The 21,396-nt window shown below is 46.0% G+C and overlaps 4 protein-coding genes across 4 annotated transcripts; 3 read left to right on the plus strand and 1 right to left on the minus strand.

Moving 5' to 3' along the window:
- Positions 1–862: 862 nt before the first annotated feature.
- Positions 863–2,004, plus strand: BJ212DRAFT_1476885 (proteasome complex subunit Rpn13 ubiquitin receptor-domain-containing protein; the record flags this gene model as incomplete). The annotated part of the gene is made up of 5 exons (XM_041339451.1): positions 863–1,153; positions 1,215–1,226; positions 1,276–1,433; positions 1,493–1,605; positions 1,655–2,004. The coding sequence occupies 5 exons, from the start codon at positions 863–865 to the stop codon at positions 2,002–2,004; spliced, it is 924 nt and encodes a 307-aa protein (XP_041196863.1).
- Positions 2,005–4,133: 2,129 nt separating this feature from the next.
- BJ212DRAFT_1263724 (Arl8a protein) lies at positions 4,134–5,245 on the minus strand (the record flags this gene model as incomplete). The annotated part of the gene is made up of 10 exons (XM_041330366.1): positions 4,134–4,173; positions 4,253–4,278; positions 4,325–4,333; positions 4,390–4,423; positions 4,474–4,532; positions 4,582–4,662; positions 4,784–4,951; positions 5,007–5,051; positions 5,109–5,154; positions 5,208–5,245. 10 exons carry the CDS (start codon positions 5,243–5,245, stop codon positions 4,134–4,136), a joined length of 546 nt encoding a protein of 181 aa, XP_041196864.1.
- Positions 5,246–7,812: 2,567 nt separating this feature from the next.
- Positions 7,813–10,869, plus strand: BJ212DRAFT_1456020 (mitochondrial protein Pet127-domain-containing protein; the record flags this gene model as incomplete). Its single annotated transcript, XM_041338867.1, has 12 exons — positions 7,813–7,882; positions 7,998–8,112; positions 8,141–8,273; positions 8,330–8,476; positions 8,740–8,868; positions 8,993–9,115; positions 9,199–9,321; positions 9,466–9,563; positions 9,624–9,867; positions 9,925–10,213; positions 10,277–10,503; positions 10,582–10,869. 12 exons carry the CDS (start codon positions 7,813–7,815, stop codon positions 10,867–10,869), a joined length of 1,986 nt encoding a protein of 661 aa, XP_041196865.1.
- Positions 10,870–16,885: 6,016 nt separating this feature from the next.
- Positions 16,886–17,383, plus strand: BJ212DRAFT_1296522 (uncharacterized protein; the record flags this gene model as incomplete). Its single annotated transcript, XM_041332475.1, has 3 exons — positions 16,886–17,054; positions 17,106–17,277; positions 17,347–17,383. 3 exons carry the CDS (start codon positions 16,886–16,888, stop codon positions 17,381–17,383), a joined length of 378 nt encoding a protein of 125 aa, XP_041196866.1.
- Positions 17,384–21,396: the final 4,013 nt, after the last annotated feature.

Raw genomic sequence — 21,396 nt, forward strand, 5'->3', positions numbered from 1 at the left:
ACATAAAACTCACAGATCTATAGACAGACGAGACACTCGTTCGCATACACACCTTAGCTATATAAAAGCATTTATAGTACTACACAATCAGATCCGACATGATGTGACAACTACAACGTTGCCAGTGATAAGCAATTCATATTGCAAACGAGGCTGCTGATGAAGGATCAGTAGCATTGTACCTGGACGTTGTCTGGCGGTACCAGTAAGTGGTCTGTGACGAACTCAATGTACCGCCAAATGAGCCTGGCGTTCATGCCAATCAGACCGACAGGGAGAGCATCTAGAAAGACAGTCAGCGTAAGAAGGACAAGTTGATGGTAAGGACAGACTGGTTAGGAACCCACGCTCAACATCAGGAATTTGCGCGATACCTAAGCGGACCTATGTAGCCTATGTAGTAGAAGAGGAAGGCATTGCTTGTTCTGTCTGTCCTTAATGAACCACCTCAGGAAAGTGATGGCAGCACAGGAAATAGTTAAGAGACAGCGCGTATAGTAAGGCGACCATCGACTGCAGGGAACATCGTTAGAGCAGTGCGTGTGTGTATCCAAGCCCGCCAGTGTAAACAGACTGCGGCACGAGGGGGAGCCGCTTATCACCTGGCGTCTGTGGAGTCTTGCAGTAAACTCGAGATGGATAAATTCGGTCAAGGTCATCAGATAGGACGCATACCGTGTATTGTAGACAAAACATCAATGAACCGGTGATATACATATGTTAGAAACGTATATCGCAAACTCATGGTGGGGGTTTACTTGGGAAGTTGTGGCATCTTTGGAACTTCCAAACTCCGACGCGCATTACGCGTCGTTTGAACAGATTCTTTATACAGCAGCCTGAGTCTCAGCGTTTTATAATAATGTCGGTCGACCTCACTAGTAGTAGTGGCCGAACCATCCTTGCCTTCAAAGCTGGTCGTGCTTTTCGACGCGCTGGAACCAACTTCGTCGATGCTTCCCCCACCAAAGGCGCGATTGTCTTGACCAATGAGGACGGCCTCATACACTTCATGTGGAAAGACCGAACGACAGGGGAAGTCGGCGAGGATCTAATCTTGTTTCCTGGTGATGCAAGGTTGGAAAAGGTCCCACAAAGTAGCTGGGGCAGGACCTATGTCCTCAAATTCGAGAGCTCCGACCAAAAGCATTTCGTATGTGTCTCACTGCAAGCTTTTGATTTTTCATAGGCTGACTTCGCTCCCTCTATGTCAGTTCTGGCTGCAGGTGTTTTTTGCCATCGAATTGTTTTGATATATATCTAATCGTCCTGCAGGACTCGTCAACACGCCGCGATGAGGAATTCGTGACGAATTTGAACAGGACCCTCGCCGATCCTAACATTATTGCTATCTGGGATATGCGCAACGTTTACCCAGCATCGGACGCCTCTACATCCGCTGCTGGTACATCCACTTCTCAACCCTCGACAGTGTAGGTCCTACTTTCACTGCAGAATGTTGGGCGACTCACATGTGCATTATGATATCTAGACAGCCAACCGTTCCAGCGACCAGTGATTCCACACCAGCAAGTACCACCCCGGAACAACTCGCGCAACTTCGTGGGATTGTTAGCTCGATGACCGGCTTCGCGAGTGAAGATGGTATCTCTATTTCTCAATCGCACTGCATCATCACTAACAAATTTCACAGAACCTTGGTTGACAGACGTCCTGTCCTCTCAAAATTTGCTTCAGCTTTTCCAATCACACCCTGAACTCCTCCCGGCACTCTTCCCTCATCTTCCACCTGAACTTATCCCATCGTCAGACGCTACACCGCAACAGGTGGTAGAGATATTGCAGCGTACGACTAATTCTCCACCTTTCCGCTCGGCTGTGGCCCAGCTTGATCGGGCACTTCGGACGGGCGCCCTTGGTGAATTTGTGAGGAGCCTTGGTCTCCCTGAGAGTGCTGCGACGAGTGTTGGCGCGTTCTTAGCTGCCATCGCTGAACAGGCAAGACAGGAAGGCAGTACTGAAGAACAGATGGAAGAGGATTAGGGAGCGTGATACTCGATCGGGCTGTTCTTTAGTTACTACTGGCATTCCAAGTGCGCTAGGATTCCTTGGTGTTGATGTGCAAGCTTATACATTTACCGTTTTGTTCGTTCCGTGCGACTTCTTTGCGGGAAACTCGCGGTAGGAACAGTGCAGCAGGTGTACATATATCCTAACGGCGAGTCGAATTCATACACAGAAGCTAAGGTGAGTGTTTTCTGTTACATTAGACGATCACCGACAATGATAATTGCTTTGGGGCAAGACGTCCAGTCCCAGGATACGTGGCATGAAGCACAGGCTGCATCACTGAATGGCTTCTTCGATGTATCTTCTCCCATTCAGTGACATGCCGATAAACGTAATCTACATGAACGACATGCAGTTGGCGATCATGTGTCACATTGTTGTCTTTCAAACTGAAAACTGCCATTGCTAGCGCTTCATCTATGCAGCTCTGTGCGCAGGTTATTGCAGCGTTCGCGAACACACGGACATATCATCTTCGTGCCCTGTAGGCGACGACACTCAAGATATCAGTGATATCTTTGGAGAAAGTCTAAGGAGCAAGTCTGATACCAACCAAACTTGCCCATCGCGCTTTCAGTGGTACGGACAAGTGCCAGATCTAGCAGTCAGACGTAACACATCCGAGATTGCTTGCGTCGGGTGCAGAGGACAGCAGGACACACATCAAGTGGAGTTGGCATAACAATTTGCCAGCGAGAGCGATGTTTTCGAGAAAGTCACCGCCTGTATCATTCTCCTTCCAACGCACGCCTCGAATGACAACCATGTCTTCGTCCAACTCCTCTACGCAGGTGGTTCGTTGAAGGAGTTTGCTATACCTGCGAGCGCCTGCGATCAGCCTTATAAATTATCATTCTTCCATTTTCACCTTCGAAACCGCAACAGTGGTAGCTGTGTGTGGACTACGCCAAATCCTGAGAGGCTGTAAGCACGCTGGCTTACTAGATTTCCCATAATCTACATGCATACCGTCCGCGATACTGAAACACGAGTTTTCAGTATCACTGCCTTTTGGCATAACAGTCAAGCGGACGACAGTCTTGACTAAGTTACGGAGGCCAGTTATAACGAGTCCGCCTGGTCGGCTCGTTCATGCCAGTGCGTCTGTTATGGTGACTCTGGACACATCTTTGTGGGTGGTACTTCGTGTTGAGGTAAAATGGTGAACTGGAGAGCTCGCTACTCCAGGTTCTTTAAAGAACACTGCAGCAGCCTGAGGGCGAGTTTTATCTTTCGCCTCCAAATCAGTAGTTTAACGCGTTCTTGACGTGTTGAAGTTGGGGTGTATATGGGTCCGATATCGTCAGGTGTTGGTCACTTTCCGGCGCATCCCGAATCAGAATATCCCTTGGCGCGCACAACGCTCGCCACGAATGATCCACGAATGTCTATTATTCAATAGGTCACTGCCGCGGCCATGTTCATGAAGTGAGTAAGAGAGAAAGACTTACATTTTCTCTGATATGTTGTTTTACCGTCACGTATTTCAGTCCGTCGCCTGCTCGGAGCTACACGCTTGGCAATTGCACTTCGCAATGTGTGCGACTGCGTGTATATTTACGGACAGACTCCGCACAAAAATTGAAACTAGAAACAACCCGCAAGCCCATCGACGCCACATGACGTTTGTGTGTTGCAAATGCAAGTCACAACATGAATAGCTGGTGAAATTGCTCTGTGAGTCAATGTGGGTGACAGTGCACTCTACAGGGCGTGATTCCCAGCCGAATATGTACGTAATGGAGGTCCAGAGCAAGACATGTATTTCCAGAGCATTTTGAAGTGAGTGATGTAGGCGATCCCATCACACACCAAGTAGGGAAAGGTATGCGGAACAATATGACATGGCAATCACTGAATTGAGCGACGCAGTGAAGGGTTCGAGGGATGTCGGATTGCGCTAGGTGTCGCCAATTTGTTCATTCAAACCGAAGTGGTTCTTCCCCATGCCTTCTCAAGTCGTGTATGATCTCATAACAGTATGTCTGCGTTAGTGCGAGTGTCACAATATGTACTTCAATCCTACTAAATGCCTGAAAATGGGTGATGTTGACTGCATTCCATAAACCATGTAGTGAGTCGGATTAGCACATTAGAGGTGTCTAATGACTACGATCTGAGAGCCAGCGAAGGACTATATCCCTACAACAGATGATCGTGCAATTAGTCAAGAATTCGAAGTTCATTGAAGACGAGTTCATAATAGAGAAGTGGAACGCACAAATTATGTTGACTTTTCATCGAACACTGATAAAGAGTTAGCGCACACGGTATCCGGTATGAGAAGGCTTACCGAGTAACACTAAAACGATATCTCATAAGTGCATTGAAAGCATACAATAATTCCGAGAGACGTACTGAGACTGGGCGGTCTTGTATCTTGTCCAGTTGACTTCCCTCAAGATGAGTGGGCATGCAGTACTAAATACGCTCTCTACTCACAGGTCGCGTATAAGATCCTTGACAGATGCATGCGAGGGAACGTCATTCTTGTTTCCAAGCTGTCTCAATGTAAGCAACCATGTAGATGCCCCGAGGTAGCAAACTCACCACCAAAAGAGGAACACTTGCTAGATTCGGCTGCGCCAATAGTTGGTGCAATTCGAAGCGTGCCGTGTCAAACTTCTCTTGCTGTGAGCGGCATTGGCGTTAGAACTGAAACCCACCAATTGCATAGCAAAGCCTACATCGGCCGAGTCAACTACGAATCTGCAGCGAGAGAGCATTCTGCAAATGAAATCGACTATCAAACGCAAAGAAGCAGGACGACGTACACGACAGCATCAACTCCGTTACAATAGCGCTCCCACATTGAGCGAAATTTGGGCTGTCCTGCGACATCCCATATTTTCAGGGTCACAGCGCCTTTGCGTACCTTACGATAGTTGAATGCGACAGTTGGAACGACGTCTTCCGACCACTGAGTGAGGTAAGCCGCTTGAGCGAAGGAAAGGCCATGAATACAACAGTCGCACCTGCCCCGACCCAATAACATTCACAAAGGAAGTCTTTCCAGAAGCCTTCGTGAAGGTGTGTCAGTACCATTTTCTGAACTTGGAATATACGAGTCCACGCACCTGCAGCCCAACCACGGATATTTCAGCGGCTTTGGAGAAGAATATGCTGCGATATTCAATATGTGAAGTCTTGTCCACTTCAAGAAAAGGCTGGCTTACCTACTGAACCAGGAGAGTATCGAGGATATAAAGGTCATGGTAGACTGTTCGGTGCTCGACTGCCGAGTCCTTGAAACTTGAAGCTTTGAAGGTCACAGTATTAATGATGATAGCAGGCTTCATGCAGTGCGTGGGAATTATATATTATTAATAAAGCTCCCGTGGCCCAGGCCTCCAACCATAAGTATCATGATCGTTTTTAACTTGAATTGACTTTGAATCATTGGTTACCAGTAGCTGGGACCCCCACTAGTTCAAGTTTTATAGTAAGCCTAGAAGTTTGAACTGCAGCACGGTTCATGGATGCCAGCCCAAGGTATTCGCATGCAAATTTAAATAATATGATTTGACGAATTCATTTCAGTCAGCGTTGTTGGCTCTCATCTTCTAGACGATGAACATCGCATATATGAGCATATAAAGCCCGTCATATACCAGAACGATGTGCATGTGAGTCTTCAACCTTGTCTGATCAAGTCCCGTTTGCTGGGAATATTACCCATCTCACGAGAGCAGATCGTGTTCGCAGTCACAGATTACATCATCTGGTGAACGTCCAGCGCAGCCAGTATGTCGTATGTAATGTGCTATGGAAATTCCCCCTTCTATCAGGACACAAGAACATGGCTGCAGAGGTTTCGCATATTTCCTCCACTTTGCTTTCGTCAAACAATATAGGTGGATCAGTATCCCGTTTGGATCAAGCCTGATTTCTAAACTTGCGAAGTGATTGGGCTGTCCAGAATCCACATTCATCAAACTTCCTCGTCATTAATATCATCCACTGCACGTGCGTTCCACAGCCAGTGTGATAGGTCATTTTTTTCTACGACTGTTTGTTGTAGGAAGGATGTCAATAACAACTCAAACTGATGCAGAAGATTGGGGACGTTGCTAATCGGGTTCCTAATTCGCACCGTCGTGTAATACTTGCATAGAAGTCGATCAAAATTCTCAGACCTGGTGTCCACCGGGACACCATCCAGCTACTCTGTCAGATTCTTGTGGAAGAGTTTCTCAACCTCGGCCTCTTCGGGGCTCGGGGGCGGGGTTCTGCGTTGTGGGGTTGGCTCAGCCCTTTTCCCTCACGTAGTCGGGTATTCGCTCAGGATGGATGTGTACAATGTCCCGAGTGCAAGTAAACTAACAAACAACACGACTATTTCACAAGACAAAGTCAGGTACCCCAGTTTTTACACGTACCTGCGGCTCCGGTTGCCGCTCGCAGAAGGCATTGTTGTCGTAAGTTCGAACCTTGCGTGAATTATTCACCTGCTTACTCCGGTAGACTGTTGAGCTAGAGATCTACTTCCATGAACATCTACTCAAAGCTGTAGAGGGGTCTGAATGTAGGGAACCGCGACTTGTTGAAGGTGTACCGCGAAATGAGCGGCGTGCGCATTGAGGACGACATATTAATCACTTCAGATGTGTGCGAGAACTTTACCAAGGTTAGGAGGGATGTTGAATGACTGGAGTTGGTGTGCACTGGGGAGATTTGAATGTAGAAAGACATTTGTACGCATTGGAGTTGTCGATGGCACGACTCGGATATGCAGTTCGTTGCTGACTTGATCAATGTGGTTGCTTCTGGATATATAAATTTTACTGGTGCATGGTGTCAGCACCTGTGAATCAATCATGCAAGAGACAATCCCAAACGTTCAATACTAAATCTGATTTTGACTGTTAAAAATATATGACGTATGAGCGGTTTGATTTTATGTAAATAAGCGCCCATTAAAAAGCTTTTCATCAAACTCCGAGTCGAAAGAAGCTTTGAACCACGACTTTCGGATGCGCCGTTTCCACGTGAATGCGCGCTCTATTGCTATCGGTGCACTTACTTACAGAAAACGAGCATTTGGCACTTCTGCGGGTGTTTTAAATGCCAAGCCGGACGCGGACTCAAATCGAAGCCATGGCCAGGGCCAGAGTCAAAGCGTGGACTTGGGAAAGGATGATAGCAGAAGCAGAGAGACTGTGAATGATGAGCAGGGAAAACAGGATGGGCATGGACAAGGATATATTCTTGGGAAACTCTCGCGCTCTCTGCATAGCCAGCGTGACCCCTCGTGCAACCACGCAAATAACTCATGCACCGCAGAAGAAGATGCTAAAACCATCAGCTCTTCTTCCAATACTGTCCCCTTGATACAGGAGATCACGCAAAAAATCGATAGTGCCGTGGAGGAGACGATCAATTCGTGTATTCAAAACCCTCATCGTGTCGTTCCGACTGCAGGTATTTCGAAGAGAAGAAAAAAGGAAAAGCAGCCAAGAAAAAAGAAGGCCTCGGGAAAAGCGAAGTTTGGCGGTGCTGGCGCACGACCTGCTGTAGAATCAGCGCGTGCCTCACTTGCAGGGTTCGACGCGAAGCGTGCGGGGGTACTGCAGCTACTGCAGAATGGTTCTGCGGAAACCAATCGTTTGGCGAAGGATGGTTGGACGACAGGGTGGGGCGAGGACGGTGCGTTTTGCATGAAATTACTGTTAGTTTTGCTTCTCATTCAGCTCTGGTCTATCATATGAAGCGCTTCGACCGGGGGAGAATGAAAGTTATGGATTGCAGGGGTCGTTCAGTGGTGATGGACGACAAGGTGGGATGAAGTCCACGAGACATGGACAACCGCCGCATATACGCCATCCCCTACCTTATACCCGCCGTGTAGAGGGTCTCTTCGACGACGCGCGAGATCTGAATCCTCCTCATCAAGCGGACCGATCTCTATCAACAACATACTGGAAGGTTCGTGTTATTCAGTAACATTCGCAACGTTTAGAACCTAGTTCTAACGTGTGCATTCGCAGATATTGACCCACCCTCGGAGCACAAACCTATTGCGCGGCTTGCGCATGGGCTTGACAGGGTGTTATTTAAGCGCGTCTTTCTGCCCTGTGAATTGTAAATGCCATTTTAACTCTATCTGTAGCCCCGGTGTTCATTGGCTCCAAGATCCACGCTCCCGTGTATATAATTTCACGCCTTGGCTTGAAAGCATACCCAAAGTCACAGATTTCGCGTTCGAGCGCGTCACTGGGTTCATACGGAGTTCTCAGGATGATGTACGTTCGATCCTTACTTTTTCTATCTACAAAATCTTAGGACGCTCACTCCATAGGACCTTCATACCCTCGCGAAAATACACTCCCGACCATACGTTGGCTCCACTTCCTCCCTCACTGGTCTGCTCAGCCATATTTACTTCCTCATTTCTGGTGGAAAGGAAGTAGATACGAGTGTTTTGAGCGGCGCTTTCGCGCATGAGGTGGGTGATTGTTTACCGTACCTGAGGCTGATTTTTTGGGCATGGATTTTATTATTCTCTTCCAAATCCATGTGTTTCGTAGTGCGGTTAAACGTACCAAATACCAAGCTCTTGTCGTGCGACGTGTGCTCTTTTGCCTTCACGCGCGGTTTACACTCGCTTCTTAACCATTACATCTGACTACACGTTCCTGGACGCATCTATATACCCTCCCGTTCTGCTTATCCACATTTTCCAATACTTGCTGACATGTTTATTCACAGCCAACGAACTTTACCCCAGGCCAGCGCATGCCTGTATCAATCGTGTTACGATATAAAGACGGTGTATGGGCGGTCGACTCCGGCAAAGATGGCGAGGATGACAGCGAGAAAAATGTATTGACGTGGATGGTGAGTTGCGCAGGTGCATTTGGTTCTGTTTCCGTTTGTTCCTTCTCACTTTTCATCCGTGACTTTCGCTTTATGAATTTTGATTTTGCTTATCACCTAACTAATGACTGCGTTTGCATTACAGGGCACTCTCCTGGAAAAATTCTTGACAGTTCCAGAACCTGAGTTCAAGACTCTCCTGCGCTCCTCGCCCGCCCCAGCAGAAGGTGAGGAGGATAAAAGGAGGGAGGCATATCGGTATGCTAAGGTGCGTTTTTCTCCTACGCTCTCTCGCGCGTTGGATTTCTGATTACGTCCGTGTTATATGGTGTGCTGATATTATGGGATCAGAGTAACCGCTTTTTGATGCGCTCCCAGCTCGATTGCGTCGACCCGCGCTTACCAGGAACAGGCGTTTTTGATGTCAAGACCCGTGCTGCGGTGCCAATCCGACTGGATTTGCTGAATTTCGAGGTGTGTACTTTTTTGTTTGGGTCCGAGTGCCATCCGTTATTGTGATTCTATCGGGGCACATCATCTGCGCATCAACAACGGCTCAGTGTTTTCGCATTCATACTCTGAACTGGGACTGTGGTTAACGAATTTCGTTGAATGTAGGAGAACTCAGGTTACCTCATTCGCACGCTTCACGGACCACTGGAGAGCTTCGAGAAAGAATATTACGATTTGATTCGAAGTGCATTTCTGAAATACAGGTGTGTTGGCGCTCCACCCCTTTTGCTTCCTCGTCTTGACCTGATATCATCCCATACCAGCTTCCAAGCTCGTATCGGTAACATGGATGGCGTATTTGTTGCTTACCACAACACGGCCCGCGTTTTTGGATTCCAATACGTCTCGCTCGAGGAGATGGACGCACGCTTGTTTGGACAAGATGTGAAACCTGCTGGTGCTGTTAACGGTGATGGTGCGCCTACCAGAGGCGCGCGCATATTCGAGAAGTGTGTGAAGGTGCTGGAAATAGTGATGGATGAGATTGTTGGAGTGTTTGGGGAGAGGGTGAGTCCGCTTCTTTGTCTTCTCCAGCTTTTTGTTGACAGGTGTGGTCCTGGTTAGAGCGTGAAATGCACTTTCGAGACACGGGAGCGCTCGCCGAAGATGAATATATGGGTGGAGCCTGTCGAGTGGGATGCAGAGAAAGAAGGGAAGGGAAAGAGCCTAACAGAGTCGAAGGAGACAGAGGAGGAAACGAAGGTGGCGGAACAAGAGAAAGATGCTGAGGGGGAGGGCCGAGTGAAGACAGAGGAACCCCCAATCGTTCAGATCGACGTAGAGGTGCAGAACTTTGTCGCCGGCCAGCCTGTGTGGGGTTCAAGAGCGATTGATGTCGCGTCTGACGAGAACTGTGCGTCGCCACATATTTCTTCCAATTTCGTTATTATGCGTATTGATATTTTCGGTGTTACAGGGATTCTCCATTGGGCGATCTCGCATAGCTCGTTGGAAGCCTCCAGAATTCGGGCCAACCTCGCATCTGCGAAAGACAGGCAGTTCCGTGCATGGAATTTCCCAGCAAATATCAGCCGACCGGAGGAGATGGAGGCATGGTGGAATGCGCTGGATTTTGGCAGACGGAAGAAGGCTGCTTCCCCTTCAGGCGAGAGTGAGGAAATAGCAGCAGGCAGGCTACACGATGTGGTGGCAGCTGACGAGAGCCCTGTCATAATGGTCGAGAACGGTTTGCCAGAGGAGGAAGGACATGAGGCCAATGAGAATGGCGCGCCGTCGTTCAATCACAGGCTCTTCCGACCGGCGTCAACGAATATTGAGGTATTGCGCCAGCTATCAAGAGACGGGAGGGAAGAAACTTTGAGGGCGGAGGCCGAGGAAGAGGCCATGGGAAGGGAGAAAATCGTTTGGGGTCTTCTGGGGAATGGAGGTGTTGCGAACAGTGAAAACAAGGAAGTGCCTGAGGATGGCAGTTCAGCATCGACCGTTACTCAGGCTTCAGAAATGGGGACAGTCGACGCGGTGGCACAAACTAACGAGGAGAAGAAGTGAAAAGCGAATCTTGCTCATTGCAGTGCACTGCCGTCGAGTTCTCGGCGACCTTACTTTCCTTTAACAGTCCACGACATGGTGTCCAGTGTACTGCGAGTGGAGGAATCAGTACCTCCAGCTAATCATTGCATTATCGTTCAGTACGTGCACGCTATATTTTTGTGCGATTTACGTTTAGGTGGATATCTCACGTACAACTCATGGTAGCATATACCACACCACTCAGGTAATAATTAACACAGCATCTCTGCATTCTGAACAGGTGCTTGCCATTGCAGTCTAAGGTGGAAAGATATGACGCTCCAAATCCCACTTTAATATATTGTGCGATACACTACTGGGTGTGTGATACACAACAACTGAGTGCGCGACACACCATTGAGTACGCAATACTACAATGTGTTGTGTAGCTACTGCTAGTATTGAACTGCACGGCCGAAATCTTCGAAGTTGGGCTCAACAATCAGCAATCTTGCCAGATCATTAGCTGTGTGAGTGACGAGTTTTCGCTCATGTTCAAAAGCACTTTGGCCTTTCACAATGAATAATGCAGCTTTCCAGCAGTCCAAGTTTCTTGAACTGTTCAACAGTGTCCTTGTAAGGTTGTGGGTTTTGTCTGTCCAGTAAAAACTGACCCATTCCGTTCCACCACAGCTGCTTCCAGTCCTCCTCATATCTCTTTTGGTTCATGCAAGTTCCTGCATGTACCATGGGTGGGGCTTCACAGGCAACAATCTGATGGTGTAGTACATCCAGATGTTCCTTGACTTTGAACATTGTGTTCCACACAATGAACCCAACAGCATGACATTCCACATTGGAGATATTGTTGATGCAAGCTGAAATGAGTCGCTCAAAAGTGTGTGGAAAGCATGTTTTGATGTTGTACTTCAAAGCAAGCAAAATGAGTTGTGTTGGTTTGAGTGAGTAGGCTCATCAGCAAAACCCTAACCCTATGTGCAGTGCTGCACAATGCTGCACAGCAATCACAGTGTCACAGCGAGGTCCCCCCATGTACAGCGCTGTACAGTGCTGCACACTACACAATTTCTCAATAAAACATAATTATTAGCACACCATCTTGTTATATACATGTTTATGACTACATTACACTCATTTTTACATAGAATCAATACTTGTGTGGTGCTGCAGAGCCTTTACAACAAAATCTATGTAACCTGTGACATGCTGTGTGGCTGTGGCACTGTGCCCAAATCAGGGTTTTGCTGATGAATATCAACCAGCCACCAAGAAAATGAAAGGTGTGTACTAGTTCACAAGTTATTCTGTCACTCATTCATTTTTCTAGGAGGCATCACAATGAAGCAGGAGGACTCAGCACCAGATCTTCAAGCACTGAGCATTTTCAATGCAGCCTTGCAGCCTAAGAAACATTTGTTCATATTCATTAGATATCACTTTCTTCACTCACTCAGAATTTAGTTTTTCTGCAAAGTTCTAATGCAGACATTGATGAACTTCCCAACATTGTTTGACAAATGTCTCTGGTGCAAGAGACCCTGCAAAAGAATGTTCCCTCTGGCTCATTTTTCAGTGTGCAGGCTGGATCAAGCCATCAGGCTCCATCACATTTTGACACCACTGATTTACTGTCTATGCAGTTCCAATTTCCAAGTGTTCTTTGTTTTGTCTCCAAGCCACCCGACTTCATAGAGCTGTGGCCATCCAATATCTTCTTGCATGGTATCCTCAACCCCAATAGTCTGTCTGCCCCTCCTTGTATTAATCCTTGGTCCAATGATTATTTTATTGGTGATGTGGCTATTGTTGTCTAATTTCTCATGCCCTACTACTTAGTATCTTTTCTAGTACAATACTTATCATGATGGAGCTTCCATTACCTATACCTTGCTGCCCAGACTTGTTACCCTGACCAAACTCTTCCTGCTATGATACACTACCTTAATCTTCTGCCCATTATGCACCATATCTCACATGAGTCCTTGATGTCACAAACAAGTTGATGCTTTTTGGAATGTGCACACAAGTTCTGGGCTGTGTCAGTAATTTATTAAAGTGGGGTTTGGAGTGTCATAGAAAGAGAGTGGTTATCATTCACATTTGGTCCAATTCACTAGGTAATGAAAATAACTGTCAGTGGCAAACACAAGTCAAACACTTCAGTGATCACTGTGGTGGGAAATCATTAGTTCTTTATTTAAGTGCCTACAACTGTGTTCAAGTTTGTTAATATTGTACACATGCTCATTCATCAAGATGGCAAGCCTGTTTGACCTCTAAATCTAGGATACCAGTGATCATTGTAAAAGGTTAATGATGTCCACCAAACCAAGACCTAAGCAGAGTAGCTCTTGATGACTTGGGGTGCAACCACTGGGACTGTCCATTTTCAGTTTCAACTCTTCAAGCACTATTTCTCTGAGCTCTCATCATAAGTGCAAGAGATGGCCAGAAATGGAGAGGTAAGTTTGATAGACAGGATAGTGAATAATACATGTTGCACATTTTAGGATGATGTGAGGGCATACTAAGGGGGTGGAAGAGTGCACTATAAACTGTGATAAGTCTAACAATCAGGCAATTGTCCCTCCCTGGTAACACAAAGACCTGATCTGAGCATTGCATACAAAAGAATTGATGATTGGCCCAATAGGCAAATGTGGGTTGAGTGCTCCAATATGGAAACAGTTGTGAGCAGGAAAGTGAGAGGCTGGATTGAGAAGGAAATAAGTATGCCCTTGGCATGCAATGTGCAGGTTGGTAGATTGGTGCCAATATGTCCATTATAATTATGGCCAATGTCTTGGTAGCCTGAAGCGCTCAAATGAGCTAGGCTGCTGGTGTTGCTATTGATCAATGTCAGGCCCAATTTCAAGCTCCTCTTTAAATAGCATATGTACCATGAATGAAAGACCTTGAGGCTCATCATACACTGCCAACTGTTGAATAGCTATAGTACAGCCCCAAAATGGTAGAGGTGTAAATTAGCCCTGATATACATTTATACCATAACTGGGTGACTATCTGTAGGCCAAATAATGTAGAATAGATTATGATGGACCTTGAAACATATCTGCAAAAGATAATATGTACAGAAAACCAAACTGTAATGTACTTTGAATAAAATAATCAGGGTTAGGTCAGCACTCCAATGGATGATCTGCTACTACAGTATACTCTGATGAACAATATGGAGGAGATGGCTTTTCTTGATGACAAAGAAGTTGTGAAAATGTTAGTAGCCACCCTGGTTGCTGGAGTTCAGTTTGCTTGACTCAATTGTATTGAGACTTGGAACCCTGGATGACTCTGCCTCTGTCATTGCCTAACTCCTTCCTGATCTACATCACAATACACCATGGCAAGCATTTGTACAAGAGTCAAAATGATTGTGCTTTCAACATTACAACCATGGGCATTGATGTTCAAACATTTGGACTGATCCTTACATCTGGTTTTGCTAGTCAGTGTTATGAGAAGCCTATCACACATATTGATGTCAATTCACATGGCATTCCATGAATTGCAAGATGGTGAAATGAGGCAACAACTATTACTATGGTGGAGATGTGTGAGATGGGAACCTCAGATGTAGATTACTAAGTGATGAGTAAGTGGATAGCAAGGGCATTAGTGACCTAAAACAGAATAATCTGTCAGTTATAATCTGTAGAGGGGGGGGGCTTCCTACAAATTTAGAGTTTTTAAGAGGGTGAAGAAAATAATGTGTGGGAAAGTCATCCTAAATGAACAGCAGCATTGTGGCAGGATTTCTTTAAATAGTATTTTTTATTCTATTCTATTCTAAACTACATTATTCAGGCCTACAGATAGTCACCCACTTTTGCACTATCTGTGAGAGATTTAGTTTTACAGCTGTCAGAGAGCTGCATATTACATCAGCAAGGCTAAGAAAAAGTATGCTCTTGGTAGTCCAAGCTGACTGACATCATTTATAATATTTGACCTGGTGGAGCAGGATGTGAGAGCCTGAGCTTGGACAAAGCAGAAACCTTGCAGGATGATGATTGTGTGTCATATCCCACAATCTGGACCCACATTCCATCATATTCCCATGCCTTCCGAGCCTACGTCTGGACCCCACTTCATATCCAACTCATTCCCAGATCCCCTTCTGCTGTGTGCTCCACACCTCAGCAGGATTGACTATGCTCCAGATTTACCCCTGAGCTCTGGACCATCAGATCTCCACTGCTGGCCTGATCCATACCCCCCTGTCCCATCCACCCTATGCACACTCCATCCAGCAAGACATCCGGACTTCACCTCGTCATATTCTGGTCCTATATCCACCTTGTCTTCCAGATCCCCAGATCTCTGGACCTATTCCCACCCTCTGTCCGACATCCTGTGCCTATCCCCATTTAGACATCTCTGCCTTTCTGGCTTTCAGTTACCTCTTCTTCTGTCTTGCTTATTGATCCTTGTACGAGTCTTCATCTCTGAGTTCATTTACTTATGTTCTGTCTTACTTACTAATGTGTTTCCACATGCTTGTACATAGCCCTGCTCCTTTGCTTACTGATCCCCTCAGATAGTCTCCAGTATATAACCCCTGTAGATACTCCTGTAGTTTCCTTAGTTTGAATATCATCTTAGACTTTGCTCTACCTGCCCAATCCTCTCTTGGACTTTAGTCCACCTAAGTCCATCCTACCCATCAGGCCTAGGGATTGATTCTCTAGGCCAGAGCTCCACCTTTCCGGCACTTACCCTCTTTCCGGACTTAGGTCCAATCCCTGTCCCTCTGACTCTACCTTAGGGTAGTCTACCTCTGTTTGTTTCTACATCAGACTCCATCTGATGTAGCCCCTATTCTTTCTGGACCTCCAGGTGTCCTGTCCTTCAGACATCCCACCCTCCATACCTGTTATGAACTAGGATGATCATAACAACAGCAGCTCGATAAGAGTGATGGCTGAAGTTATAGTCAAAACCTTGCAAATGCAAGGGTTGTAAGACAAGACAAAGAGAGTGTCTTTGACTTGAATATCGATTTAGACAACTTAGGATTGGAGGTCCTAAGCGAGAGATGTTTCAGGTGAAAACCTAGTAAGATTAAAGTAAGGAACTACTAAGTACATTGTTGACTATATATAGGACTGTAAATGACTTTAGGGCAGATGTAGGTCAACAATGAGTCAGAGATAAGTCATCTAGCAATGGCAATGGCGATTGTGATGTAATACAGATATTGGAGTCAGGTCTAGTGGTGGCATCATGTGGCTTGTGACATAATACAAGAATAGTAAGGTGGAAAATGAATAGGGGCATACATGACTGTAACAGTACCTTCAGACATCCTGTCCTCCTAACCCTCAGATGTCCTATCTTCCTGTCCTTTGGACATCTTGCTCTCTGTACCTTTGGACATCCTGTCCTCTGTACCTTCAGACATCCTGTCCTTTGTACCTCCAGACATCCTGTCCTTCTGTCCTCCATCATCCTGCCCTCCTGCCCTCCTGTCCTCCTGTCCTCCTGTCCTCCTGTCCTCCTGTCCTCCTGTCCTCCTGTCCTTCTGTCCTCTGGACCTTTGGACCTCCTATCCTTCCATCCTGTTTCCTGTAGAAGTATTACCTTGCAGTGGGAACTCTCCTGAGCACTTCCTGTGTTCCTCCAGAACTCTCCTGCACTCCTCTGAATGTTTCCTGCACTCCTCCAGAAGTCCTCTAGCACTCCACCAGAGTAGCCAGCCTCTGGAAGTCCTCTGGACTTCGTCAGATCATCATCAGACCTCATATGAAATGAAGGGCCAATACTCAGGTAAGGGGCACAGCATACAAGCTGAGGCCAAGCCCCTCTGAGTCGGTCTCTCTCTCCCTTGAGCAACATGGTTCTTAACAGCCAGTGTGATTACAGCAAGTCATTCCAGAACTTAACACATGTGTTGAAGTAAGTACTACATGAGGCTTGTGCATGCACAGCATTGTACATAGCTGCCTCAATTGAGTCTCAATTAGTACTCCTCCATCTTGTATTCCCTCTGACCCATCTATTAACCCACCCAACTAAAATGACCTCTTCACAGGTCAAGAATTTCATCAAGAATTTCAATCTGGGCAAAGTATTTGCAGTTCAATTGACTTGGAGGTGCCCTGCAAAGAATGGATGTATACAATACAGCTCAATAACCACCCACCATGATGATGAGTACACCATTCCTGCAGACATCCAAGTCTGTAGTGAGTTTCACATTCCTTCACCTACTCTCCATTTGAATTCATTACCACTAGTGCTCCCTGATTCTCTGAGCAGGGATCCAAGTCACAAAATCTCCCTGAATATTTCCTCCACCACATCCTCTTGGGGCAATTCCTTTGCCCACAAAGCTTCTGACATGGCTCAGACATTTTTACCTTTAGTCCAGGGCATTGCAGGTGTAGTTCCATTTGCCAGTCCTCCAATGTGAGCTGCTATTAGTGGATTATTGTCAATCCTTCAAGCCATAGATGTGAGAACTTATTTTATTACCAGGATGTTCCTTCATTCAGAGACTATCACAAAAATGTAGTCAGAATAAGGCAGACCCAGATCACCTGGTATCATGACTTCATCAACTAAGTTCCTATCTGTGCAATGCCCCGACCACCCAGAATCCTGTTGAACAATACCAGAGGGGTGCCATAATAAGGTATACCCCTTGTTGATGTATTCTTGAATTTACTTGATATTGAGTTGCACTTAGGATGCTGCAAAACATATTGGCCCAGGTAACACAGTTGTAGAACCATCATCTCACATATACATCTGTTATGCAAGCTATCATTGGATGCTCCAGCAAAATAGACTGTTATCTTGTGGATTATTCAGTTGTGTTCTACTCTCTTAGGATTGTTTGCATGCACTCACTATTCCACTTCATTAGTGGTCATCTCAAATGCAAAGTCAACATGACATCCAGGAAATGCAGAACACTCTGGAGAGGTAGCACAAAATCCTGATGGGAATTGCAAGCATATTTTTACCTAGGCAGTCTTCTGTGGGGCTGATTGTCACACTTGACTTTGTGACACTGGTAGATGCAACAGATCACTCACATCCAGTGCCGATGGATGTCTGCAACTCATTTGAGGTAAACCTTGCCATAAATTCTATCTTGGAGAAGCTTACTCACCCAATTCTCTTTAGCAATTCAATAAGCAGCTCCAGCTTCTATTTAGACACACCTCAATTGAGGCTTGAACTCAGCAACAGTATATGGAGGAAAGACAGTATGATTTGTGCATTGATGATGACAGGCAAGTAACCTGACCTACAAGCCATGAATGGCCAAGCATTGAAGCAGGCACAACGATCATCATGAGGGTTGTCTTTGAGGTGGATACATTCTCTACAGTTCAATATAAATGTTATTTTTGTGGTGCTGTCAATCACATTAGTGCCAAGTATTCATTTCAACACCAGGTGAGTTGCTTGATCAATTGGTGAGTATGTTTGTTTTCTGGTTGCTGATGGCACCTAACAGCCAAAGCTGAGAGTGCAAACAATGATTTCAGATCTCCTGCAGAGGCTATAGAGCAAAGCAGAGCATACAATCTTCTAACATTGACTCTGTTCCCAGAGCTGAAGCAGAAATGCACCTTATTCACAACTTTCACATCCAGCACACTGTACATTACCATGTGTTTTGACCTGCTTACTTAACACTGATGGTGCTGTGGCCATGTCCTGCTCTCAGGTCATGTGTGATCTTGTGTTTTGACCTGCTTGTTTGATGCTAATAGTGCTGTGGTCATGTCCCACTCTCAGCTCATACATGATCTTATGTTTTGACCTGCCTACTCGATGTTGATACCTGACAAAGTCCCACCCTGTCAATGAGGATGCACATGCTTTCAATGCTGGTGGTGCCTCAGCAATGGCCTATCCTCATAGGGTGTATGATGTTGTCTGGAGAAATGTCCACTGATTTTTTTTAACCTTGACGCCACCAGAATGAGTTTATTGGCAATGTGATATCCCTCCAACCAAGGCACTTTTCATCCTCAGACAGTATGTGATGTTATCTTTCCAGGTGAACAACCAAATCTAACTTTTTCATTGCACTGTCAGATGGTGCATGCCTCAATATCAATTTATATTACAGCAGATCTTTGAGCTGAATGCAAGTAGTAGAATATGGGTATGACTGCTTTGAGGACATTGAAGGTGACAGTAGTGATGATTACTGTCATATCCTGTATGCCAGACATAGATCCCATCATATTCCCACGCTTTCCGGACTTATTTCTGGACCCCATATCTGACTCATTCCTGGATCCCCTATCCTGTCCACCCTACTGTTAAGGTCATGTGCTCAAGGGGGTTGGATCACAAGGGCTTGGCCTCAGCTCATATGCTGTGCCCCTTTCCCAAGTATGTGCCCTTAATTTCCAGGGGCTAGAACAGTCGTCCGGAGTTTCTGGGATTTGACTAGGGCAGATAACGGGTGTCCGGATCTGAAACATGAGATAAATCCAATGAATGTCCAGATGTTACCTGGGCAAGCAGATAAGACTAATCCAGACGAAGCCTGGACTAGAAACTAACAGAGGATGGACTACCTTAAGGTAGAGTCAGAAATGTAGTCTAGGATGCAATCCTAAGACTCGGAATATGACATGAGACTTATCTCGAGTCCAGAGGACACAGGAATGAGCAGGAACTAAGATGATATTCAAACTGGAGTATTTCCAAGAGTTACAGGAGGTTTATATACTGTAGGTATCATATAGGAATCAGTCAGCAAACATAAAGGCTATGTACGAAGCATATGCAGAGTCTATTAGTAAGTAGGACAGATCACAAATAATGAACACCAGAAATGAAATGTATGTAATGGATCAATAATCAAAAGGGAAACATGGTTAACTGGAGTCCAGAGACAGGGGCAGTCTAAATGGGGTTTGGCACTGATATAGGGTTTGGATTCCAGAAGGGAGATAAAGATAGATCAGATCATTTGAGATCCGGATCTTGGATCTGGATATCCAGAGAAGTGGATTTAGAGTTGAGAGTCTGGAATGGCATATGACACCTATGCACATTCTGTCCAGTAAGACATCCGGACTTTACCTCCTCTCGGATTCCGGACTACATCCACCACCTCACATATCTCAGTCCTATTTCTGCCCTGCCTTCCAGATCCCCAGATCTCCAGACCATTCCCACCCTCCATCCAAGATCCTGCGCCTATCCCCATTTAGGCATCTCTGCCTTTCTGGTTCTTGGTTATCTCTGTTTCTGTCTTGCTGATTGATCCTTGTATGAGTCTTCATCTCTGAGTTCATTTAGTTATGTTCTGTCTTACTTACTAATGTGTTTCCACATGCTCGTACATAGCCTTACTCTGTTGCTTACTGATCCTCTCAGATATCCTCTAGTATATAACCCCTGTACAACTCCTGTAGAGTCCTCAGTCTGAATATCATCTTAGATCCTGTTCATCACCTTAGATCTGCCCAATCTTCTTCCAGACTTCAGTCCATCTGAGTTTGTCCTTTTCCATAAGGCCTAGGGATGGATTCCCTAGGCTGGAATTCTGGACCTTCGGATTTGTCCCCTATGTCTCTGTCCCAACTCTAGGGATTGATTCCCTAGACTGGAGTCTTGCCTTTCCGGCACTTACCCTCTCTCTGGACTTTGGTCCACTTCCTATCTCTCCAACTCTACCTAAGGGTAGTCTACCTTTGTTTGCTTCTACATTGGACTTCATCCGATGTAGCCCCTATTCCTTCCGGACCTCCGGACCTCCTGTCCTGTGCACCTCTGGGCATCCTGTCCTTTGGATGTTCTGCCCTCCATACCTTCAGATGTCCTGTCCTCCTAACCCTCTGACATCCTGTCCTCCATACCTCTGGACATCCTGTCCTCCTGTCCTCCATACCTCTGGACATCCTACCCTTCCATCCCATTTCCTGTAGAAGTACTACCTTGCAGTGGGAACTCTCCAGAGCACTTCCTGCATTCCTCCGGAACTCTCCTGCACTCCTCCGGAAGTCCTCTAGCACTCTCCACCAGAGTAGCCAGCCTCTGGAAGTCCTTCAGACTTTGTCAGACCATCTTTAGACTTCCTCTGAAATGAAGGGCACATACTCGGGTAAGGGGCACAGCATACAAGCTGAGGCCAAGCCCCTCTGAGTCAGTCTCTCTCTCCTTTGAGCATGGTTCTTAACAGGTTGCCTTGTTCATAGGGGACCTGGGTGGTGTGATACCCACTAAAACCTCAAGGGCGGTAACCCAATTCTTTTGTGTGGGGTTGTTTGTTGTTATTGCTTTTGACCATGTGGTGGAGATTAGATTCTCAAAGGTTTTGGTGCAGGTTATCTTTCTTGCTGTTAGTCTGTTGCATTGTAGTCTCTTATTGATGTTTGACATCCATTGACTTCTTATCTTTTTCTTCATGTATAGCATGCCATTTATTGTTGTGTCACAGTGGAGGGTCTAAATAAGGTGTGCTGATTCGGATATTAGGATGCATAATAGTCTTGAAGTGCCTTTTGTAGATTGTAGGTTTTGTTGGTCTTGTAGTTCCTGTTGGTTTTG

This window comes from Suillus subaureus (genome assembly GCF_016647635.1).
Source record: "Suillus subaureus strain MN1 chromosome Unknown BJ212scaffold_5, whole genome shotgun sequence".
In the NCBI taxonomy this organism is placed as follows: Eukaryota; Fungi; Basidiomycota; class Agaricomycetes; order Boletales; family Suillaceae; genus Suillus; species Suillus subaureus.